The following is a 26412-nucleotide window of genomic DNA, read 5'->3' as shown; positions in this document are numbered from 1 at the left end:
AACTTTAATCACACTTTGGAGTGAGCTTCAGAGGGTTGTCAAAAGGTGAGTCGCCCGTAAACTTTTAGAGTCAGTTAAAAGCAACCGAGTAAGGAACCTGCCGCAACCTGTGCTAAATGTAAGTTATCACTAAATAAGTTCCAGTTTTTCTATTTAATAATCAATATTTGATATTATATCCTACATCAGAAATTTGTTGGCTGTTGATTGGTTGAGAGCTCGTCACATGACCAGAAATATTTGACCTATTTTTAGAAACTACTATATAAGAGTACTATTTTGGTTTAATATTTGGGAGTTGAAAAAAAATGTGATTTTTTTTTTTTTTTGGTGTTAATTTAATAAAAAAGAAATTTCAAATCTTAATTTAATGAAAACAAAATATTTTAAATCTTTTTAGAGTTCTAAAATTGTTTTCTCCCAAAAATGGTGTTTTTTTTTTTTTTTTTTAAATCAATTTTTTGATGCAGGATATAAAACAAATATACCATGTCTTCTATTCGAGGTACTGGTTAAACTATGGGCCTCGGTGACTCCAAAAGTACCATTTGCTTCGGGGCTGCGCCCTTCAGCAAATAGTACTATTGGAGTCACCTCTTGCGCATAGTTTTAACCAGAACCTCTTAAGGCAGTGTATATTTGTATACTACGTACGTAGTACTCGTATATCCATTATGCAGGGTACTCAAGGCGCTCCAATATTACCCAGATCTAACTGGGTAACATCAGGTAAACATGATGAAATTCTATGTAATAGATCTTTTGAAGAATTTTCATTCAATATCTTATGTTGTTCAAAACCCTCTCATTATATTTTCCTATGCAATCTAGCTTGATTTACGCAGAGGTAAAGCATTGAAGAAAAAAAGGTTCAAAGTACGGAGAATTGAGTGCTACGATTGATTAAATTCAGTACAATTTCATAAATAGCAGCCAGAATCCCCCAACACCACTTTAAAAAAAAATTCTCGCATATTTCATTTCATTAATTATTCATTTGATTTATTTAATTGTTTATTTGCAATTAAACAGGTACGCTAGTGAGAATAATTTTAAAGACAAAATAATTTGGATAACAGATTTCGATGAAATCATTTTTAGTGAGCATTCGAGGTTGCGAATGATATTGACTCTAATGATGAAGTTGATGAGGTTCTAATTACTATGAAACTTGTATTTTAGGTACCAGGATGGCGACAGCTAAGGTGGTTTTGGTGTTTCTCCTTGTCAAGATGATGATTGGTAAGCTGTTGTTCTTTTCAATAATCTTTGTAGAGATTCAACGTTTGATAGTTGCTTGATGACAATAGTGCTAATAATAATGATAACATGTTATAATAATAAAAATAATGATTACCAAAATACATGATATTGAATTAAGAAATATTATTACTAGCATGCGTATAATATTTTCTTTGATGAGAAATCCTCATGAAGTGATCGTCGAGCAAGCAAAGTATAAGTTTTTTAAATTTATAAATTGTAGATTTTCACCCTTTAAAGTCCTTTAGATAAAATGGAGTTATTCAGGAAAACTGAAGCTGATAATTAGTATTGCATGTATACAATTATAATCGAATAATAGCAGTGAATAACCAACAAAATAATTATAGGTTTTCATCTTGCACTCATGAGAGAAAACCGCAAGAAAAAACATAACAACGTATTCTACAACCAATTGTTGAATGGATTTCGATACAAAAGATGGCCCTTTATTCAAAAAAATTATTTGAGGCGAGGAAATCTTCTTTGATATTGTTATATATCAAAAAGAAATTTAATTTAATCCATGATGAAAGAAAAATACCCTGTGTTGATCATTATCTAAAAAAAAGTATGTATTAGCTGATAAGGAGTTTCCCATTGATTTAATTTAATTTTTATTTTTAAGTTCTAAACCAGGTCAATAAACATGCACATTTGAATGTTGGATATTACACATATATATTATGTATGGCGTAATGAAACATAAAAGTGTGATTTACTCAGAATATCGGGTTATAAAAGAACTATCTGTATTTCAAATTTTTGTTACACACCGCAAATCTGGCCTTTGATTTTTATTTTTCTTGATTAGCATATAATATAAGTTGTCATATCACATACGTACACAAATGATCAGATAACCTGATGAATAAGTCACTTATGTGATCCCAAATTAATTGATGTCTTTTGCGGGATGTGCATTTTGAGTGGTAGACTATACATGTACACCTTATCAACATTATGCCAATTTTCATACTTTTATGGGGAAAAAGTACACAATGTTACGGCCGTTCCGCTGGGCGCCGGACTATAGTACTTCAATTATTTCCACAAATTTAAGCATATAAAAGCAATCTCAATGTCAATGGACCAATCAACGGTTGAATGCACTTCCCATAATCCATACGAAAGTAATTTGTCTATATTTCACGCTGTTCAAGTCCGATAGATCAGAGCTAGGAATCTGTGGCCATGGCCATGGCCTGCACTGTACACGTGCTGGACCCGACGACTACACATTCTTATGGATTTATGAGCGTAAGAATCAGCATTTGACTTGCTGTTTTTCATCTAGTAACCAATGCGATACGTCTGTGGTTCCCAAGATGGCTGTAATATAAAAAGTTTGCGTGTAAAAACGTAATTCGCTTGTACAATCAAGATCTATAAGTTCACCAGCTTTGGTTTAATAAAGTCAACGAAGACTTGAAGAAACAGCGCAGCGTATCCATGATACTCGTGTTAGCTGCGAGAAGCACTGGCAATTAACGATATGCTTGCTGCCGGACTACCATTCTCATGTAACTCATAATACTGTATTTCTATTCAATATTTCAGCCTCATCAGCGCAAGAACAGTTGGGAATGCAAGATGGACGGATCACGGACGCACAGATCACGGCTAGTAGCTGTTATGAAGAAAATTACTGCCCAGACCGCGCAAGACTCAACCAGCTAAGGGGTAAGACATTTCAGAATAGATGATTGATTGTTTAGTTGATGTATGTAATGTAAGGTTGAATTTATGTTTGTGAAGGGGTGTATGTATGTATGTGTGTGTGGGCATCATTGTGTATGTGTGTGTGGGCATCATGTATGCATATATGAGGTGAGGTCGAATTGAGGTATAAATTAAATGTGATTTGATTTTGTTAATTATATTTTAATTTGAATTACGAACTGAATGTGATCGGGATTTGAAATGGATTTGATCTGAATTACGAATTGAATCGGTTTAAATTTTAATTGTATTTAATCTGAATTGCGAATGAATTTAATCCGAACTTGAACTGAATTTAACTACTTAATTTATGAATCGAATTTTAGTCTGCATGTTGAACTATCGCATTTGTTGTTACCTATGTCCAAGTTAAATGTTCTACTCTGTACCCATATGTATCTTATTGATGTTTATAATGTGTAACCTTGTACTGACATGCAAATGAAACAAATTTCCAATCATTGGACAATAAATTTGAATATGAATAATATATAATATGAGTCGTGAAATTTAAGCCATACCCCGCCTACTAGTAGTTAAAGTGCCTTTTTGAAAGAAAATCACAAATATGGCAAATATGGCATTAACGTATCACTAGAAACTGGTAATCTAACAGATGGCCATCGTACACTTTTTAGGTCAACTAAATATCGGGTGCTTTATAAAAATACAAATAAAACCACCTCCATAGCATCTGGGATATGCGAGAGAATCGCCGGAAAAAAAACGATGTTTTAGTGCCGTCACAATATGAACCAATCCTGCCCAAGCAGACAACATCCCATAAAGAATGAACATTGAATTGCAATGCTATTATTTCTCAAATTATAATGAGTTTAGTGTATATAAATGTGATGGAATTTTACACCATTCAAAAAGAGATATGAAACCGATTCTGGTTACTAAATTCTTATGTTTCTAAAGACACAGGATAGGGGTTAATTAATAATAAAGTAAAAAAGCACTTTCAAATATTAAAAAAAAAACCGGAATAATAGCATGGCCGGCATTTGTTCCCTGTTGAAACGCTTGACATACCGCGGCGTATGAAGCTGACATTACAATGGTGTGATTTTTTTTTTCCAAGCGAAGAATTCCTTTATTTTTGTTAACCTTGCATTTTAAATCAAAATAATACCATGCGCGGGGTTTAGAGTGAGGCGATCGATTGCAAATTTAACCTGAGGGTATAGTAAAGTAAGAGAAATAACTAAAGAGAAGCCACAAAACAGGCACTGATAATTTGTGAGATGTCATGGGCCATCGTCCGCTTAATGTGCAAATCATGTTCAACATGTGACGTCACACATCTCAGCAGCGATCGGAGAGCTTTTCAGGTGCTTTGTCGGGGGCGTATTTAAGCGTTTTGTAATTTATAATAATAATTACTTCGAATGTTTCCAAGCATTGAATTTTGCTAATTAATTTTGCTTTATTTACATTAATGTAATATCACCTGGGCCGGTGTGGGGAGAACTAAACCAGAACCTCTCTATAAACTTCAAAAGAAAGCTTTAAGACAAACTTCCATTATCAAGTTCATTGACCTCCCCTGTTTTATCGCTTAAAGGGATAGTTGAGTTCTGTTTTTAGACCGCAACTGCCTTCAAAGTGCATGGTTATTGCTCTTATTATTATCTATTATTCTAGTGCCCTTTTAGAACCTAAAATTGCTATGAAGGTAATTTTAGAACCCAACATGTGTGAAATTTAGCCGATACAATCATACCAATTCAGCTCCACTTTAAAAAAACACGGTGACCGTTAATTAATTATCTAATTAAAAATAACAATACATAGGCCGGTTGGTTGTGCGTTATATAACCAACACGAAAATGCCAAGGGCATTGGCTGAAATACGACGTAAAAGGCCTTTTTACAACGGCTTTTTCAAATTATCTAATATTTGTGGTGGTAGGGTAGGTGTTAGGAATTGGAGACCGTAGGGAATTGGAGACCACCAAGCTTGAACCTATCACTGTCTGTCCGTGTTGGCTCCAATATTGCTATATCGCCATTTGTGGCCTTTAACAACACTACTGCATATATCCAATTCATTTCGAAGACTACAATGCGTTCTTTCTCCGAGAAAATTGGCAAAATTGACCAAGGTAACAAATTTTGATCGTAAAATTTTGCTCTGATATACAAACAAACAAAACTCACTGAAAGTTGTGGTGTATGCATATATCTAGGGGTGGCTCTTAAAAGTTAGTTTAAAAAGGAAATTTATGAAGTGTGGCAACCATCACATAAAACTTATGGCCAATTTGTGCTGTGAATGGGTGGTGCAATGCACATTATGAATGGTGTCTGATCAGAAATGTGTGTAGGCCATGGGGGACACCAGGTCCAAGATGGGGGTCGTTTGTTGTGAATTTCGAGTATGCCGAGGACAGTCAATAACCTGATGCTGATTGGTTAATTGTCCATGTTCAGAAATATTTTGGGCCACATTGTATTAAAATCGTTTAAAATTAAGGTAAGGTCATTGGCTTGATATATCTCTTTCAACAACAAAACAAAAAAAAATAATAAAAACGTTACTTATCACCGAAGTCTCTAAGCGCTATGAAAAGTGTCTGAACTAACTATAATAATCCCATTTTCATTCAAATTGTATTTAAAATGTCTTGATTTGGAACTGTCCCTTATTACCAACACATGTAGATAATGACAGACCTTTGGTGATGACGTCATTAATCATTGTTATCTTATGAATCAGTTACATCAAAACTTCATGTATGACGTGTAAAATTTGTCACGTTTATGTAAATTATGCAAATGTGCTGAAGGTCTCCAATTGATTGATTGATTGATTTTTATTCGACAAGCTTCCAATATACAACAATATACAATAATAACAGATCAAAAATAAGTCAGCTTGAACAGGATAACCCACGAAAGCTCGAGAGCTTATTTCCAGTGGGGTCCCTTACAGACATGTATACAATTAATAAATTAAAATAGTAATATTTACAGACAGATAAGAAAATTAAAAGAACTACTTATTAAAGATAATAATAACAACATTAAACTGATGATAGAAATGATATTAAGTACAAGAAGAAAAAGAAGAAGGAGAAGAAGAAAAAGAGGAGAAGGAAGAAGAGGAAAATAATGATGAATTTGTAGAATTTCTATAACGTACGAAAACATAAGTATATACAACATGAAAAAGTATGAACCGACAGAAGAATAACAATTTCAATCATATAACATGTCATTCACTTCTCTTCTCTGACTGTCAAGTATTAGGTATTCCTTTAATTTCCTCTTAAAATGATCATAGTTTCCTATTTCTTTTACACCATTGGGAAGGGAATTCCAATGTTTTATGGCATTGTAATAAAACGAATTTCCAATACTACCTACTCTTTCTGGTAAGTTAAAGTTGAATCGTCTATTTCTTGTATTATAATCATGTACGTCAGTAACAAGATCGAAGTTGGATCGAATATAATGATTCGCCCTAGTATGATATATTTTATGCACGTGATGCAATGCGAGTTGTTTTGATCTTTGGTCGACTTCAAGAAAACCAGCTTTAGAAAGTTCGCTATAGCCAACATGAGTTCTTGGACCAGAACAGTTGATAAATCTCACCATTTTGTTCTGTATAATCTTCAACTTCCCCACACCTACCCTACACAAGTATAAGAAATCGTTATATTTATGGATATTTTAGCCGTCTCTGAACCGATTTTGATAAAACAAAGATGATTTGTCATTTAAATTGTATGTTCTTTCAAATTTGACACTCAGTTTTTCATTATCTCACAACAAATATTTTGTGTAGCGCCCTCTGCAATAGAACTCAACCATCCCTTTAAAAACACTCACTATTTATGATATACATAAAATTCAAAGTGCTATTATGATGTATAATGTTTATTATGATTATTTACCTAAAATAATTTGCCAAATGTTTATCATTAATAGATCAGTTCATTTTAATATCTAATACTCGTTCATGTATCAAATATCATTATCCAAAGGTCTCTACCCAGATAATGCTTTACTCTTTTTGACATAATGTTCCCCGTATTTGCTTTAACTGATAAACTAACATTATACACAACTATATCATCCTTTCAGGTTCTATTAAAGAGACAGTTGGTCTCTTCTTTTTATCCCTTAACTCTTTCTTTTACCCTTTTTTCCTTGCAATGTACCATGCATGTGTGTGTGTGTGTGGTGTGTGCGTGAGTGTATGTGTGCGTGTGTGTGTTCACCGGTGAGTATCTATACTGTGTAGTATCTTATTTATATATTTGTATTGTTTCGGTAACGTGTACAATCATGTATTCTTGTTATTTATTATTTATGTCAGGGGACTATTACTTTACAAGCTTTTCAAACTTCCTCTTCAGTCTCCAAATTCTGAATTCCAGAATTTTAAGATTATGATTGTTTCATGTTACTTTGTTTATATATTATTCTATGCTGTTATCATTGAAATAAAACGAATTGAATTGAAATTGGAAAATAAATGAATTGAATAACCTTGTCCAATCAAAGTTTCACCTTTGCAATAATGACAATAAAGTTAGTTTTTAAAAACAAAATGATAACACTGCTTTTCAAATTTTCAGATGGTGTAAAGTCGGGCGCATGGAGTGCACGAACACTCAACCAGGACCAGTTCATCCAAGCAGACTTGAGGCAGTTGCATGAGGTCTCTGGGGTCATGACCCAAGGTCGCAATGTGCAATACTCACAGTGGGTGACCTCATTCAGGGTGCTGTACAGTATTGATGGACTAACCTGGACTGCTGTACAGAATGCTATTATGGCTGGCAGTAAGGTGAGCTATAGGTGGAAGCATATGAAGTCGGTATTCAGGTATCTGGCCAGTCCCCCCCCCCCCGCTCCTCTAGCAGAAAAGACAGAAAGGATAGAGGGAGAGAGAGAGAGAGAGGGCGTGATGAAAATTGAATGTGAAACAAAATATTACCTGACCCCTCTTTTGATGAACTAAAGAGATGTTATTTACAACAATAAGTCAATGTATCTACCTATTATTGGCTAGTTTCTCTACACTACGCAGCCATCGCGAACTGAAAAAGTCACATTCGCGAATGCCATACCCCAGTACATCGCCTTCCTAGGGTGACGAGCGCAAACGCACGCCCGCCACCATCCTCTTTTTTTTCTCGCATGCCGAGAGAGTCTAATAGAGCTAAGTCACTTCTGCTAAAATTCGAGAATTTTCTCCTTTTTGGTTTTGATTTGCTTTTCTTATCAATTCCATCCACCTTATAATTGTATTTATTTTGGTGGTACGGTTCCCGGTAAAATTTCTTTTACTAATATAGGCAGAAAATCAGCTTTCTTTTCTGTTTTGCAATTTATCCCTTTCACGACCGTAACGAAGACAGAGCATCTCTCCACCAGCTGTAAAGCATAGCTCTCGCCGCTTCGCTGGGCACAGCTTGCGGCGCACCTGGTTTGTTCGCGTTTGGGTTCATCTCTGATGAACCGTGCAACACTAGCTTGCGGGGGTCTGAGTGTGAAGCCGACGTCTGGCTCGGGAATTATCTCCGCGAGCGTGTCGGCATTGGGTAAGTTAGGGACCGCTGCAGATAGCGGCTCTCGGAATGACCCGGCGTCTGCCGGACTCGGCATTACATCTACTGCTGGGAACCATGATCCCAGCAAGGGGGTTATCTTTTTGCCAACTGACAAGAGTATCGTCGGACCGCCGACAACGTACACTCGAGCCCCGCTCAAGGAAGCCGTTGGTTTTACGACCTCTGACTCCCACCTCAGCAAAATCATTGGCATTGCTCCAGCCAGGGACCCATATACTTTGAGTTACACAGTCGCTCAGGAGCCACAGTCGCTCAGGAGCAAGCTGCCCCCCCGCCCCCTCGTCACAGACGGATGATTGCAGTGGCGCGGTGGTCAATCGAGCAGAGCTTCTCAAATACTTGAAGCACTTTGCTGAGAAAAGCGAATGGGCCAAGCCCCCATCCTAGCAGCTTGCCGATGGTGGTACGGACCCCTCCTCGGACCCGACGGACTCTGTTTGGTCCTTGGAATCGACTTCCCGAACCCCGACCCGGTTCAACCAGGTCCTGGTTCACCGGGTTTGGACCAAACCTCTTTGGTTCAACCCTGTCCCTTGATCGCCTATTCGGAGATCCGGATCTCACCTTCAGGTATCCAGCCCTGTTTTACAGGTACCCGATCCTCAGGATCCTGTTTCTCATACTAGTTTAGAACCTGGTTATGGTCGATCCCGGCAGGCTCAGAGCCGCCTAGCCAGAGATGCCCCTCCTCTCCCAGCTGTGCTTGGCTCCCCTCCCGGCGAGGAGACTGTGAGCTTGTGGTAGCTGGTTTCGAGGATCAGGATGGTGACTCTGTTGTTGAGTCACTAGCCAGCACGGCCCCCAACCCCTCGTGGTTTGACAGTCGACGTTCAGGATCTCCTGGAGAAATACTTGACCGGGACATTCACACCGGCTCAACCGGATGCAGCCCAGGCTTCCCTTCTCTTCAGACAAGGGACATCCTCCACGGGAATCCTCCTGACGGACGGCCTCAAGCTAGCCTCCAAGGGCGTAGCTGAACAATGGTCTACATCTGGGGCTCCTAAGAAGCGTCTCTACGCCTTCCGACCCCACGACTTGCTTGGCTTTTTTCCAACTGAAGTCATTCTCACCTGAATTTTCCTATGTGGGTTTGAGACTTGACCTGAACTTCAGAGCCAGGCCTACACGGCCAAGGATAAACGGGCAGGTGACTTTGAGACCCAGGCCAGATCTGGCATGTTGCTCACCGCATACCTGGGGTCACTTATCAGCCCCAGGGTCAGGTCTTGCGAATTTGAGATTTCCGAGTCTGACGGTATTGTGTTTGATGAGATCTTGCTCGCCTTTACAGGATATCTGTGGTCGCAGCACGCTGGGGCCGCCGTTCAGACCACGAGCTCCAGGAGGGAATTTGCACTGTTCTTGAAAGGGAAACAGCGGAGATGGCGAAGCAACTTCGCCCTCGCCAACCGGCCCAACTTTATGGACATAAGCCTAAGGCATGAGCACCTCCCGCCGCACATCAGCCCAGCGTTACCTCGCGTGGCGGCACCTATCGCTTCACATCCCAGGAGTGGCCATGGGCCTGCTCTCGGTAGGAGCTCCTTGCGGAGTGGCGTCAGACCCGCGGCAAGTCTCTGTCCAAACACAAGCAGGCCTTTTGATGGTCCGCCCCGAGCAGTGGAACACAAAGTAGGCGGGTGGCTTCACTATTTTCTTCCCGCTTGGGAAGCTGTTACCGAAGACGCATTCCTGCGCTCCGTCGTGCGAGACAGCTTCCGCATAAGACTCCCAAACCCATCCCGCACGGCGCGATCCGTATCCGACCGCCAACTAATTTGTCCGCCCATAACCAGCAGCATATCTTGGCCGAGATACAGTTGCTGCTGGAGAAGGGCGCTATAGAGGGGGTGAGAGAAAACTCATATCTGTGTCTCACCCCGTTCTTTGTGATTCCAAAAACGCTCAGGAAATTAATGATGATCCTAAACATGAAGGTCATCAATACGTACGTCCCCCAGTACACTTCCAAAGGGGAGGCTAGCGTCCATCCTGCTGGCAATCGAGCGAAAACAGACTGGGTCGTCTCGCTCGATTTGAAGGACGCTTACTTTTACATCCCAATCCATCCCCGCTCCCGGGATGCGTTATTTTTTTATGCGGCACAGATTGGGGCTTTTTTTTTAAAGGGGTCTTTATTTACAGACTAATAGTGTTCGTGTGCGTACCGTGTGCGTACTAGTAGTAGAGGTCTGTTTTTAATAGTGTGACATGTAATCCACTACCGTATGGAAAATCATTACATCAACAATTAAAATGAAATTGTAAATCTGAAGAGGAGGCAGTACGTCAATAAGGAGAACATCACAATAATTAGTCAATAAAACATAACTAACTTAAACGAAGAGAAATGTTATCTAAGCACATAGTTCGCGATGGATAAACAAACTTCTTCGCAGCGCTAATGCGCTAGCGAACATGACTAGTCTCACGTACGTGCAGACACTATTCAGAAGGGAAAGAACGTACTTCCCATAGGTTTAACACGCGCCATGCCCCAATCTGTGCCGCATAAAAAAATAACGCTCCCGGGATCCCCTGGGATTCCCCTTCCAGGGCGAAACCTTCAAGTTTCGTGCCATGAATTTTAGGCTTAGACCACCCCCCCCCCTGCGTTTTTACCTGAATAGTGTCGGCTCGCGGCCTCCGACTCTTCGTTAAGCTAGGAGACTGGCTCTGGTCAGTTGTGCCAGCTGCTCCTGGCTACACAGGAGCTAGGCTTACTAGTAAACTAGGATAAATTGGAGCTGCCCCCTCGCGTACCCCAGTGTACTTGGGTGCGGAGCTAGATATCCCGAACGAGATCGCTCGCCCCAGCCACGACAGGATTCAAACGATTTTCTCGGACGCTTGAGCCCTGCGTCAGTTTCCCTCACGATGGATGCGTTTCTTTCGGGCTGGGGGTGCCATTGCGGGAGCGAGATGGTTTCCGGGGATTGGTCTCATTTGCACACCATCCTCCATATCAATGTGCTGTAAGTGCTGGCGGCGTTCATGTCGCTCTATCGTCTCAGGCAGGCGATTGTGGGGCGCTCCGTGTTGGTCTTTTAGGGACAGCACCAAGGTGGCTGCCTATATCGATCGGCATGGCGGACTCGTTCAGCTTCCCTGAACTCTCTTGCCGCCCTGCTGTGGAGGTGGTGTCGGGCCAACAACATTGTTCTGATAGCCTCCTACATTCCCGGACAGGACAACCTGATAGCAGACTTCCTCTCTTGGGGCAAGTGCCTTCCCTCGGGAGAGGGCGTTAGACCCAGGCCATCCTCTTTTTGCAAAGAACCATTCTGTTTCCTCAGGGCCGGTTGAGGTTTTCTCAGCCTTCTCTCTCTCTGACCTCTTCTCGGTCACTGTGGAGGGCAAAGTTTGGTGCCCGGTTAGGGCATTACAATTGTAATTGGACAGGACCAAGAGTTATCGTAAGGACGACAGCCCTTCCTCATTACCCGAGAACCTTTCTCCTCTGCGTCCATTTCCAGATGGATCGTCGAGGTCATGATGCATGGAGCATCAGCACTTCCTGGGCTCTTTTTCAAGGTATTGGTCTGGAAGATATTTTGAGGGCCACCTTTTGGCAGTCTCCCAATTCTTTTACCTGCTTTTATTTCATGGACGTTCCTTTTGATGTTCGCGACTTCGTCCCTGAGAGAAGCATCGTCTGCCATAAATCCCCATTAATCCCTTTCACTTGGGACATGCCACTCGGACTTTTCTGTGCTAGTCTAGCAAATAGTAGATGGATACGTTGATTAATTGTGGTAAGTCAGAAAAATCATACCTGATTTTATTATTTACTCTTTAAATCTATATATCTACCTTATGTCGCTCCCTAAGTCCCCTATCCTTGCCCAGCAACATATCAAGCGTTGTCTCAGACGGCTTGTTAAAGAGGATGATGGCGGGCGTGCGTTTCCGCACGTGACCCTGGGAAGGCGATGTACTGATGTGGGGCATGCTCGAATGTGACGTTTTAAGTTCTCGAAAACTGCGTAGTTTAAGGAAACTAGCAAATAATAGGTAGATACATAGATCCATATAGTAAATAATAAAATCAGGTATTATTTGTTTGATCTCACATGTCATCCACCTAATGATTAATTGGAACCCCCCCCCCCCCTTTCCCCTTACGCCAGCGTGTCTTCAAAGGCTAGATCTGTTATTGTACATATTTTCACAGTTATATACTTAAGAACATTATTTTACCATTATCACTGGTCTGAATCATTCTATATCATTTTTGTTCTTCTACTAAATCGTCTATTCCATATGCATTAGTTAGTGACAACCTATTTTCCACCCGGATGTGTAGAGTCATCATATACACTGTCCTGAAGATCAACGTTAACAGCAATTTTGTTTCTCCTAGGTCTTCACTGGAAATACGGACATGGAAACCGTTGTTACAAATGACTTTTCTCCTACCGTTGTAGCTCGGTTTATCAGGATTCAACCTCTGACATGGAGGAGACACATCAGTATGAGATTTGAAATTCTTGGCACTGTTGCATCAAGTAGGTTCACTGAATCATTTTATTATGGCTGCTTTTGTTACATTTTTGTTATAAATTCAGTCAAAAAGGATACTGTGTTGGTAAAGTATATGGATGATGATAATGAAAGGGAAATAACAAAAGTCTAGATTCAAATATAATAGCGCTTTAATAATATGAAATACTGTGTCTATTATAAGCGCTTCATAGATAGTACCCAGGTCTTTGAATACACTCACAATGTGCACCATCTCCACTCCCTCGTGAGTATTCCTACCATATGGTCACCTTGAGGGCATATGGCAATTACTTTAAAAAAAGAAAGATTTTTGTCATCCTACCAGGTCCCCATTTCTCTCTTGGGTATGGAGAGGAAAATGTAGATTAATGCCATGTCGGGGATAGAACCGACGATCTTTGCATTTCAGGTCAAGTGCTAAATACTCGAATATGACACCTTGGAGTGGGGGGGGGGGGGGGGGGGCTTACAATGGCTTCTCATACACAGACAAGTTGAGAATGTATAATTCGCCACCGCAAGACAAACATTTTGTAATTAAAACACATCATTCTAGAAGCTTGTTAGAGGTATGCTTGGAGAGAAAGAGATACATGAATATTATTGCCGTGACTTATACCATCGCATCGATGCGGCTTGACAAAGGAAACATACTTGTTTTGTATTTTCTCTCTCTTCATTTAAACAGAGATTGAAGGGCTCCAGAAATCTTTGGGTATGAAAGATCAGCAAATTCCTGATAGTGCCATCACAGCCTCAACCCAGTACGATGGTAACCACGGACCAGAACGATCACGTCTGGACACTGTCGCTAGTGAGTTTAGAAAAAGCTTAATTTTGTTTGTATTTTGTTGTTGGTAATTAATACAATGGTGTTAGCTTCCCACTGGATATCAGTAATGCTGTTTTGGGATCTGCTGACAAGGCAAGGTTATTATACTGAGCTCCCACCAATATGAGCTAATGCCCTGCTGGTGGTAAGCAGATGATATGAGATTAAAGAGCTTTAATCCAGCAGTATACCACATCACTGATACCTTGAGTATTTTAATAACTGTAATCCTGTGAAGACGTCTTCTATTGACCTTTCAAAGGTCAATGGTGATTGACAGTATTTCATTCCATAACAGGTGGTGTTGGAGGCGGGGCGTGGTCAGCACTCACTAACGATGTCAACCAGTGGTTGCAGGTGGATCTCAACAGCTTCTACATCTTAACTGGAGTTATCACACAGGGTCGACAAGATGCTGACCAATGGGTCACCGCTTTCAAGGTGTCCTACAGTGATGATGGCACAAACTGGAAAATCATCCAGACTTGTGATGGATGTGATGGATATGATAAGGTAGTTATAGGTCCCGGTTATAGGCTCTACTGAAAAGTAGATTGTACATATTATGCTTCAATTACAATTGCTTCATGGTCAATGTTCTAAACTAACCAAAATTCTTAACGTCAACCCTTGGCTAATCAGTAAACCTAACTCTAACATTCACCCTCCCTAACTCTAGCCCTATATCTTTGATGATCTTTTATGAAATATCGTTCAAAGAAATTGTCGCCAGAGCATGTGTAGGAGCCTTGGTGAGAAAGCATGAAACATTTATCTAAAACATTTACTACTTGTCACTTTGTATAAATTGTGTAAAATGTTTGTTGATTTATATAGTTATTGGAGTGCTATTATGACATAACAAGACATTAAGAGGAACTAAACACCATAAAAACTGTTATGGTTTTGTCTACAGGTGTTCAATGGAAACATTGATAACAACAGTAAGATAACAACTGCGTTTGGTCGACCAATTGTTGGCCGTTTCCTACGCATTCATCCCACCACTTGGAATAGTCATATCAGTATGAGATTGGAAATTCTTGGAAAAGGACCGGTGGCAAGTAAGTTATATCTCTCAGATTATAGACAAAAGCTCTTTAATAACGCTCACTATACATGTAGCACTTTATTGTCCAAGTGACTGTTAAAATCATACAAGTGACTTGGGATCTGACCTGCCAAGTAGCCCAGATTTTAGGATTTGGTACTCAAATTAGAGAAGAATTCAACATGGTTTTGTACAAATATTGAATTTTAATGATCTGGTCTCGGTAGGGTTGTAATGTGTTTGTGTAGAAATTATAAATTCAGCCATCAGCATACTCGAATGCCTTGGTGAAAGTTGGCAGCTGTGTGTATGATAACTAGTACAACAGTTGAAGGCAATCTGGAATTTAGGTACAGACGAAAAATATTCTAACAAAACTTTAAATGAGTGTTCAAGACTACAAACAAATGCTATCTCCCAATTTTCTTTCGTTGGAAGTGCAAAATAATGAGCAAAGAAAAATTAGTAAAATAGTCCTGACCCACATTAGTTTGTTTTTTTATTTGTTTATTATTTGAATAAACTTGTCTATATGATAAATGATTCAGAATAGCTTTGAGATAAATTTGCCAATATTAGCCTATAACTTTTTTTTGTTTTTTACCATCAGGTAATCGTTTTGAGCCAATGAAACTTGGAATGGAAGATGGCCACATTGCAGACAGCCAGCTCTCTGCAAGCACATGTTATGATACGAATTCCTGCGCCGACAGGGCAAGGCTCAATCAAGTAGCAAGTATGGTCATGAACATGATGATGTTTATATGATTTGGGTTCAAATTTTTTATTATAGTGTTGTCTATTCACTTAAAATATTATTTTTTGTATTAAATAAAATATTCCAATTGTGCAAAGGCTTTGGATTCTTTCCTAAATTTTTCAATATCAAAATTGTGATGTATTTTGATATGTTAACAATGCATTTTACTGAAGAGTGAAGACCCATTAACATTGGTTGAGAAGTGGCAGTTTTATCCCTTTATTCAGTTGATTTAACTACAGTACGAATGTTTGCAAAGTCTTGAGGTATACATGTGTCTACCGTCAACTTATTACCGTATAGTTATAGCGTGAAAACATACCCCACAAGAATGATACCAAATGATTTGGGATAAAATACTCTTTCATAAAATGTTTAATAATTTACTGTTCATAGCAGATTTTTAAAATAATTGGCACTTTTCTTGGTGTAAACTTTTTTTTTTTACTCACACGGTATATGCATGATTTAATTACCTTTAGTTGATTCATGAAAGTTAACCCGTCGACTACTGAATTATCTGATTCACATTGACTTAACACAGGGACCACCAGGTTCCAGTAAGCAAAGGGTTAATACTTTCTTTCTTGAATTACTTGATGGTCGTCTGCCCACAATTATATAATTTCCACAAAACTGCGCCAGGAGTGTTATTTTTGACCGACATGGCGCATTATAAATGTTTACTATTATTATTATTATTATTATTCACATTTCAAATTGAAGTAGCATTTAAATAATATATATTTTAAGCGAGGGGTATATTAGATATATTGCATTCAGCTGGCGAATATTGCACGAGTCGAAAAGACATGCTAGCTGATTGCAATATATCTGATATACCACAGAAGAAAACCATTATTATTATTATTGTTCATACAAATTGAAAAACTGTGCTATTTAAATGATTGTAAAGGTTATTTTTACTTAGCAAATACCAGTGATGATGCACTTCATGAAACAAAAAGTGCTATGGTAGTTTTTAAATCCAACAGTGTTTCGACCAGTCTTAATTACAATTTTTGGCTTAAGTCAAATTGAAAGATGATCCAACTTTATAATACAAATTCGTTTTTGAACGCAATACTAGCAGTGCACTTTACATAATATACAGGTCTTTTGTTAAAGGTTAGTTTTTATGGCAGTCTATTGCCACGTTACAGCGATTGAAGCCAGCATGCACATGCAGCTCTTGGTCATGCGTGCAATATGGTAACAATTGATACTGCATGCTGATTTTCCATCTGTGGAATGACGTATTATACGGAGGAAAAGCAATATTGAACATGATCAAAGAAAGATAATCAAAAACACGATTTTATTCTCTGTGTAAAGGGGCCCGTATGTTTAATAATTTGTAATATTGATCAAAAAAATGCCATGGCAGGAAGATCTGTTTGCATTCAAATAAAGCTCACGATTATGTTTAATTCACTTCAGCAAGGCTGGGCGATTTTGTTGTTAAATCCACATATAATTTTATTCTTATAAGCTTTCCAATTTAATCGTCAGAGTAAAAATGGAGAGTGAACAGAATGCTTGAATGAACAAATATATATAAACAAGAACTAAAGGGTTAACCATTCAAACCTCTTTCTTTGAAGGTGGTGAAAAGACGGGTGCTTGGACTGCACAAACCAACGACAACTCTCAATGGATTCAGGTGGACCTTCTTTCTGACTTTGAACTCAGTGGGATTGTGATTCAGGGAAGATCAGATACAGATGAATGGGTGACTAGTTTCAGGTTTCAGTACAGACCAGATGGACAGGCAGCGTTGATAGATGTAGTGGATGACAATGGAGCTAATGTGGTAAGTAATTTTGATTCCCGAGTGTTGTAGCTAGTGTGTTTGTGGGTGAGGGCGGAGGGGGGGGGGGGTAAGGGTTAGATGGGGAAGGAGAATGTGGAAATATACAGACGATATGACCCATTATGCACCAAATCTGTATACCACTATACCATTGCATGGCCTTCATTGTTAATTCACATTACATCCACCAATTAAGACGGGTACGTGCCCCCCTTGATTCCTTGATTCTTGAACCACCTCAATGTCTTGCCCCATGCTATGTAGTTATGTCGTATGTAAGTTATGTCGTGGTCGAGTGGATACGTCACCGGACTGTGGATCACAAGGTCCACGGTTAAGGTCTCGCCGCGGCACTTATGGCCTTTGGCAATACATAGATCTACATTTGCCACACTCGACCAAGGCGAGGTCAATGGGTAAGTGGTAGGATTATTCCTTGAAATGCACTGTGCGCTGTTAACGCCTGCCGGAGCTAAAGCTAGGGTAATACTTTCCAAAAGGCTCTTTGGAAGCGCATATGGGCGTTATAACAGTTTGATATGCGCTATACAAGAACTGAATATTATTATTATTTCAAATGCTGATTACCAATGATGAAAAATATATATATTCGTCAGTTGCTGTCTTGCTAAAAACATAGATCTATATGTGAGTATGATTCAATTTCTTTGGACCAAGTCCATCCCACAAAACGTTAAATGTGTGACTGTATTGCAAAGTAAATAATGTAAGAGACATCACAAGTTATTCACTAAATGACCTTTATTTTATTAAAAACAGTCATTCCTAAATATTTTAAAGTAAAAAATTGCTTGTGGTGTATGAAAGATTGGCCTTATAATATATCAATTTAAAATTTAAAATTCCATTTGTCCAATATTTAAAAAAAACAAGGTCAAGTATCATAACAAGACTTGCAATATTCATTTCTTAGACCTACACAGGGAATAGCGACAGAGATAGTCCAGAGACCAACATGCTTCCTCTCCCAGTCGCAGCTCGTTACGTCCGTATCCTTCCTCAAACCTGGAATAATCGCATTAGCATGCGATTTGAGCTGCTTGGAATAAGGCCCACCAATGGTAAGGGCAAGGGGTGGAGGCTGAAAATTAAATAAAATGCTCTTTTGAAGTAATACTGTTCTGAAGTCATTCTGCAAAACAGTTGTTGAAGTATCATCAATCAGAAGAGGCAGGATTGATCATGGGTTTGTGAGACAGTTCTCCAACCGTATAATAGAAGTGGAGAATCCTCACCTTGGGATTAAGTTCCAACTTTGCTCGTCAATTATTATAGCAGAAAAAGAACGTTAAAACCAAGTACCAATGTGGTTCTTTGATTTTTTAAAGTTAAAATTATTATGTTAGGTGTATGATATCAAAATTGCTGGAAGGATTTCTGTTTCGATATACAAAATTATGAAATTCCATACGACTTCACAGTCAACTTTTAAGTGTTGCAAGAAAAATTTGAGGAACTTTTTAATACTAGTTTGAATCCCGAATTTTGATAAAAATTAGATAGAAGATTATCATGCTTGTCTAGATTGATACCATGTTGATTCTAGCATTAAAGTTTAAAATCCTCTCATGTATCATAGTTTCTTCTGTCCCCGGAAAGATTGGCATAGAAGATGGTCGCGTAGATACTACCAGTCTCTCTGCGTCATCTTGTCACGACAACTATCACTGCGTCGCTCGCTCTAGACTCAATCAACCACAAGAGGGCGTTCTAATGGGAGCCTGGTCAGCATCCGTGAGTATATAGGTTACATCCCACCTTCCTATCTCTCAATATTCCAAAGCTACATGAACTCTCAGGCTTTTGTAGTGAGCGGACTTAAGTATTGCTTTCCCATATGTTCATTTGTTTTCCTTTGTGTAAAGTATTGACAATTTAACTGCATACATGTACATGAGAGAAGATATGTTAATGGAAAGTCCAAAAATAGATTGATGGAACTTCATGTGCCAATCACACATTCATGGAGATGCATTGATAGCATCATTTCTTATGCAAAGCTGCCCATTAAGCCTCACTTTTGTGTCACAGGTGTAGAACAATCATGTTTCATAATTGTTTGTGATGAAAATGAAATAACCACCTCATCCATAATATAGGATCTGCATATTTACATTACCTGTCAGAGAGTATGCCTGATCATATCGACCATATATAATCACAAGATCAGTTGGTTCAATTGGTAAAGTCCGGCCATGCACTCATTGTGATGTGCTCTATTCCACAGACGAATGATGTGAACCAGTGGATACAAGTTGACCTCCGGGCTGCATTTGAGGTCACCGGAGTCATTACACAAGGCAGAAAGAGCTCTATCTTTCGCCAGTGGGTCACGTCTTATCAAATCTCCTACAGCATCGATGGCAAGGACTGGACCTTGGTGAAAAACTGTGATGGAGGACCAAAGGTGAGACTGTTTTAAACATCATTCAGGGACAGAAAAGGAGATAGAGAGAGAAAGAGAGAGAAATAGAGAATGAGAGGAAGAGCAAGTGAGAGAAAGAAAGACCAAAAATAGAGGGATAAAAAGCAGAAAGGTAGAGAGGTGGAAAAAGAACAAGGAGCAACAAACACGTGTACATTTATATTTCTACTCATGACAACTAAGAAATGAATGCTCCCCAGGGAGTGGAGAATGTGCATGCATTGTGTGCGGGTAAGCCTGAATCCTATGACCGGGGTAATAATATATATATCTGTAAAGCGCTTTGAGAGGGCCTTCGGTCCTGAAAAGCGCTATATAAGAACTAGCTATTATTATTATTAATGAAGATCACTAGAGTGAAGCAATCTGCGTAATGACATACAATACAAAACTTCAAATCACAGCTATCCGGTATAGCCATGCTCTCGTGTTTCATTATGCAAGTTCCAATCAAAGAATTTAATTTAGAAAATTGAATTATAAAGAGTTGGGATTGATATCAAGTTGCGATCTTTCAATTGAAATCAATTATTCCCACTATTATTATTATTATATTGTTACATTACAGATCTTTCCTGGTAATTCTGATGGAGATAGCCTAATTGAAAATGGAATCAGCCCACCTGTGGCAGCTAGGTTCATCCGTCTCCATCCTGTAACTTGGTACAGCCACATCAGCTTGAGATGGGAACTCATTGGACAGGGTCCTGTTACATGTAAGCTCAAGAGACTTTTATTATGAAGATTATTATTAAGATTAATATCATTTATTTGACGCTTCACCAAATTACAATACAAACAAACAATTTAAAAGTGAGTAAGCATAATTACTGAATTTGTTTCGTAGATCAAATAAAATCACCTCTTGGAATTTGTGCACCTGAGCAGGCGGCATGGTAAAGAATAGAACAACTTAACAACCATGGCCTGCCGTTATTCCAACACGTAGTCGAGTCCAAGTATCTAAACATATCCAGGATTTGTTTAGAACATACAAAAGTATTGCGTTAAAATTGACAAGTGAGAGGTTTGAACATGATATGTAGCAACATTGAGATCCAGAATGTAAGATAGATGCAGGGATAAAAAGAGAAAGGGAGAGCAGAAGAAGGGAACTCCTAGAACCTGCAAACAGCTTAACAAAATAATATAGGGACCCAAGCGTGAGAGCCTCATTACTTGTCCTCTTTGATGTAAACTTAACGTTGACTTATATTTTTTTTAATTGTTCTAAAAATGTTGAAAACTTATTCGAATGTTTGCTTCATTCATTTGTAAGGTTGTATGGCACTTAACATGTGTTCTACGCAGATACTTGTGTGATCATTTATACGTGAAATATCCTGCCTTCCTTAAACCGCAGCGGTGTTCCATGTCGTGTGTGAATTAACACAAAATAAGCCAAAATTGATCACTATGCATGCATATCACAGTGACAGGTTTGTCTGAAAAGCTTGGACTCGAGGACTACCGCATCCCTGATGGAGCCATGACAGCTTCTACGCAGTACGATTCCAACACTGGCCCACGTCGAGCTCGGTTAAATCTTCCAGTGACCGGAGTTCTTAAAGGCGGCTGGTCTGCACTCGCCCTGGACCAAAGTCAGTGGCTTCAAGTAGACTTGAGGGGGACCTATCGTGTAACGGGAATCATCACCCAAGGGCGGGCTGATGCTAACGAGTGGGTCACCAGCTATAATGTGGCTCATAGCTTGAATGGAATTAACTTCAACATCATTCAAATTGCTGCCTCTCAGCAAGAAAAGGTACAGTACAACAATAGCCTTCCCTCTACCTATCACACAATAGAACATCAATGGAGATCAATTACTATTGACATTGTTAGAGCAGAGGGGAATATCACTGACTTCACAACATCGTCACCCAAACAGATCTGTAAAGCAAAAAAGAAATTTCCAGTTACAAGCTGCATAAATATTTGTGGATCCCTGGTACTAAAAGTATCTGGATAACTACTCCAAGATTACCATCCTAAAACCACTCAAGGACAACTATCTGCCCCCCTCAGAATAATTTTCACTTAGAAAACGACAACGACATAATTGCTTTAGGCAAACTCTTTCCTCCCTGACTACCCTCTTATTGATATACATCCATTGCCCTCCTACCAGGGGTATTGTAGGAATTGGGGTAGATGTCTAAGCATTATAGCTAGGTCATTGATCCTCCCGTCTGTAGGCATACAGTGTTGACATTTTTTTCCTCGAAATTATTTCATCCATACCATTCGAAGTACTCTTCGTACTTGACGTTTCTTCGGGCCTTCACTGGAAATAGTGACCGAACCACCCAAGTGACCAACTACTTTTCCCCTCCATTGACTACTCGTTTCATCCGAGTACTACCCACTATGTGGTTTGGACACATCAGCCTGCGTATGGAACTCCTTGGAGCTGGACCTGTTGCAGGTGAGGGATTGAAGGTTTTTATGAAACATGCTCTGATGAAAATAGCACTTTGTCAACCAAAGTCCTTATTTCAACCCCATAAATAATCGAACACCTAATACCTAACATTCAGTAGTAGCTTGAACCCTACCACTTATATGGCATACAGTCATGTGTTCCCATACCAAAAGGGTTTTTTTAATGTTGTTTGTTTAGACACCATTCAAGGGATGGCCGCACTTACCTCTAAAGTAGACTGGTTCGACATGCATCCATATATATCCACAGATGTTTTAAAACATGGATAAGTCTCCTACAATAGCTTTTGATTCCCTTTCAACGCAATACATCTACCTGTAGAACATAGAATGCTTTGCTTGTGTATTAATGAGCAAATATCAAGTAGTTGGCTCGGTGAGGGCCTTACACTTTTCTACAAGTGACCTCTATCTGATCATGCCCAGATTGTAACTACAGACTGGCTTATTGGATGTCCATCTGATTGGACCATTCACCCATATTTGCCTACTTGACCACCACTTCCTATATTTTGCTATACATTATCATGCATTAACTTACAGCCATCTTGAAGGACCATGTCCCTCTGGGCCTAGAGAGTAATGTCATCCCAGATTCAAGTCTGACAGCTTCCAGTGAGTTTAATGCTGACCAAGGTGCAAAGAGAGGTCGTCTTAACCTGGCCCGAGTCGGGAGCCTGCGTGGAGCCTGGTCTGCACTAGTAAACAATGCCAACCAGTGGATCCAGGTAAGAAAAAGAATCTTAAGGCCAATTGAGACACGAAACATTTAGGCAATCCCTATTTCATATCATGGATTCATATCCCACCGCTGCCACCATATCATTAATGAAAGAGTCACCATTCATTTATATGGTATGGATTCATATGGCAACGCTGCCACCATGTCAGTAATGAAAGAGTCACCAGTCATTTATATGGCATGGATTCATATTCCAACGCTGCCTTCATGTCAGTAATGAAAGAGTCACCAGTCATTTATATGGCATGGATTCATATTCCAACGCTGCCACCATGTCAGTAATGTAAGAGTCACCAGTCATTTCTGTGGCACCATTAACTTACACTGTTAAAATTGTTTTTATTAGCCACTTTTTGAGGTGACATATGGGTTCCTAGATTTTCTCTCCTCTCTGTAAGTAAAGCTACTATAACTTTGCCAAAGTTCCATGATTCTTTACATCCAAGTCAGCACTTATTTCTTTTTAAGGGCATTAATATAATTGTTTGATATTACTAAGAAATTAGTGTATATTGTTAACAACCATAATACAAGCATGAATTTGGAGAACTTCCTATTTAAATAATTCCGTTAGGGGGAGTCCAGCTGTATAGCCAGGAACATGGGGTTAAAATAAATCCAAGGTAATGTCATCGATAGGTGCAAAGAAAATAGTAATTCTTATTACTGTAAAAAAAAATCATATATATTTGTCACATTTTAAAACATGGTCATTGGTTAAACATTTTGTCATAGAGATTACAAAATTAGATGATTACGAGGACGAACATCAAGAATTCTTTCTCCAATTCTTTTCTTTTTCAAGGTGGATCTTTTGGATCCTTACCGTATCATATCAGTTGCAACTCAAGGGCGTCAAGATGAAAGCCAGTGGATAACAAGCTACAAGCTGGCTTGTAGTACTGATGGCACGACCTTTGACACCGTGCAGGGCATCTGTACAAACCCTGGAGCTGACAGGGTAGGTTTTTCCTCTGAGTTTTCATTTTAAATATGACATTGACTCTATTCTTAAAGAACTTTGATGAATTTTGATATCGATTTGAAAACGTTTCGATTATTTTTATGTTATAATCATTCTGTTCAAAGAGAAAGGCAATCGTTACCTCAGGAACAGAGATACATGATAGGTGTTCTATTTACTTTTCCATAGACACAATATATAAGAGGAAATAATTATTAGGTAGGATTGAACAACTGTCTTTTTGTAGATATGCTTAAGCAAGAAATGCTCTGCAAGCAAAAAATCTTCATTCCATTTCAATTTGTATTTCTTTTCTTTTATTTCCATTTTATTTCTAGGTGTCTCAGAAATTGATGTAACCAGAATATAAGTTCATATAGAAACAAATGGATAGGTACTGTAGATGCAATTTTTGTCTTCTTTTCTTCAGCATGCTTAATCAGATTCTCTTTAGTTCGATTGCAATTAACTGCAGAATCATTTGAGTCATAATTATCCAAAAGAGGATTGATTTTCCTTTTTCATTGAAGATCTTCACCGGTAATGTTGACCGCAACACCATCGTGACCAGCACTCTGCCCGTGCCTCAGGTCTGCCGCTATGTCCGCTTGATGCCTGTCAGCTGGTCCGGCCAAATCAGTCTTCGTATGGAGATCTACGGAGAAGGCCCTCTCACAGGTCAGTTTTAAAACGAGTGTTACTCGTACATTTTTTGCTCCATCTTCAATTTCTCCGGCGACAATTGCTCTGGGCAATTTCACCAATGATAGAGGTATAGTGCTATGGTTATCATTGTATTTTAGGTTAGGTTCAAAGTTAGGGTTAGGTATAGTCCTTGTTCAAGGATTGTAGTTAAGGTGTCGGTTAGCATATGATATATGGTATTTGGTGTAGTGGGTTGTTGGATCTAAGAATTAGTTTTGTAGAAGGCAATTGACGTATAAAGGCGGGGTTCCACATTATTCTTTTTAGAGAGGGTTGAGATTAAACTTTTGAGGATCTCTTTGCATGTACACCAGTCCCCAGAGGGTAAATTTTGGACAGTGTGCACCAGACACCTGTTAAGGTCAAGTTCAACCAGGTTTTTTAAATTATAGATATCTGATGGGAATGGGGGAGGCGTACATTGCCCTAGGAGGTAGAAATCCTAAAGAGATAGATGTCCAGAATCAATCGCTATAGGGATATTGACTTAGGGGATAGAAGACAAAGTAAGAGTAGTCTGTGGGGATTCGTGTCCAAGGGTGCATCATTCTAGTTGGTAGGTTGAATTGAATTGAGTTGTCCAGGTGATGGCAGACCAAGTCAGAGTAGTCTGTGTGGATACATGTCCAAGGATGCATCATCCTAATGGTAAGTTGTCCAGGGGATGGTAGACCAAGTCAGAGTATTGTGTGGGGATACATGTCCAAGGGTGCACTGTCCTAGTGGATATGTTGCCCAGGGATAGTAGACCATGTCAGAGTATTGTGTGGGGATACTTGTCCAAGGGTGCACTGTCCTAGTGGAAAGGTTGTCCAGGGGATGGTAGACCAAGTCAAAGTATTTTGTGGGGATTCATGTCCAAGGTTGCACTGTCCTAATGGATAGTTTGTCCAGGGGATGGCAGACCAAGTCAGAGTAGTCTGTGTGGATACATGTCCATCGTGCATCATCCTAGTGGGTATGTTGTCCAGTAAAAGGGGTTCTTGTCTGAATCCAGAACATTCATTTCCGAAAGAATTTTAAACTACTGCGAATCATAGCTGTATTCTACTTTGTACTTTAACTAGTAAAGACTACTGTTTACTGTATAGACAGTTTGTGGTCAATCTAGTTCATTAATTTATCATTCATCTATATGTAAACTTTGAAATATTTTAAATGTCTGTTTATTTTTTAGTGTGAATGGTCCCCATAGCAGACCTGATCAGAAGACTCAATTGATGGAATTATACCTGACGATGGATATCATTAGCAATTTCATTCATTAATTAAATGGATACAGTAAGATGTAGAATTTTTCTGAACTTCAATCTATTCTTTCAAGGGTTTTATTGGGATATGTATTGTTTTCCAGCATAATTTGTATGTCATTTCTGTAAAGGTAGTCTAGTACATTAATGACATCCGGGTCCTTATATTGTTCTCAACATATAGTTTGTTTAATCATGTCTTACATTGTACTACCCTTATATAACTTTTATTATTGTAATATGTTTTGTATTGTATTATGCTATTATTGCAAATTATGTCCTGAAGTATGTTAAACTTTAACTTATGTGTATTTTA

General features: G+C 39.1%; 1 protein-coding gene across 1 annotated transcript; it reads left to right on the top strand.

Annotated features, from left to right (window-relative positions):
- LOC590339 lies at positions 1-26412 on the top strand. Its single transcript, XM_030993265.1, has 20 exons — positions 1-45; positions 1183-1242; positions 2824-2946; positions 7581-7792; positions 12946-13090; positions 13777-13902; positions 14219-14436; positions 14837-14984; positions 15582-15707; positions 17336-17544; positions 18479-18626; positions 19145-19299; positions 19793-19972; positions 20559-20706; positions 21424-21755; positions 22244-22418; positions 22979-23163; positions 23983-24138; positions 24672-24819; positions 26024-26412. Exons 2-20 carry the CDS (start codon positions 1191-1193, stop codon positions 26026-26028), a joined length of 2991 nt encoding a protein of 996 aa, XP_030849125.1. The 5' UTR covers positions 1-45; positions 1183-1190; the 3' UTR covers positions 26029-26412.

This window comes from Strongylocentrotus purpuratus, unplaced genomic scaffold (genome assembly GCF_000002235.5).
Source record: "Strongylocentrotus purpuratus isolate Spur 01 unplaced genomic scaffold, Spur_5.0 spur5_scaffold_20, whole genome shotgun sequence".
In the NCBI taxonomy this organism is placed as follows: domain Eukaryota; kingdom Metazoa; phylum Echinodermata; class Echinoidea; order Camarodonta; family Strongylocentrotidae; genus Strongylocentrotus; species Strongylocentrotus purpuratus.
The sequence above is the reverse complement of the archived record's forward strand: the minus strand, read 5'-3'. Positions and strand labels throughout refer to the sequence as shown.

Bases quoted from the DNA above. Each gene is read 5' to 3' on its own strand.
- LOC590339 (XM_030993265.1), top strand. From the start codon at position 1,191: ATGGCGACAGCTAAGGTGGTTTTGGTGTTTCTCCTTGTCAAGATGATG. The intron at 7,793-12,945 runs GTGAGCTATAGG...TGTTTCTCCTAG, and splicing joins CTATTATGGCTGGCAGTAAG to GTCTTCACTGGAAATACGGA. The intron at 17,545-18,478 runs GTAAGTAATTTT...TTCATTTCTTAG, and splicing joins ATGACAATGGAGCTAATGTG to ACCTACACAGGGAATAGCGA.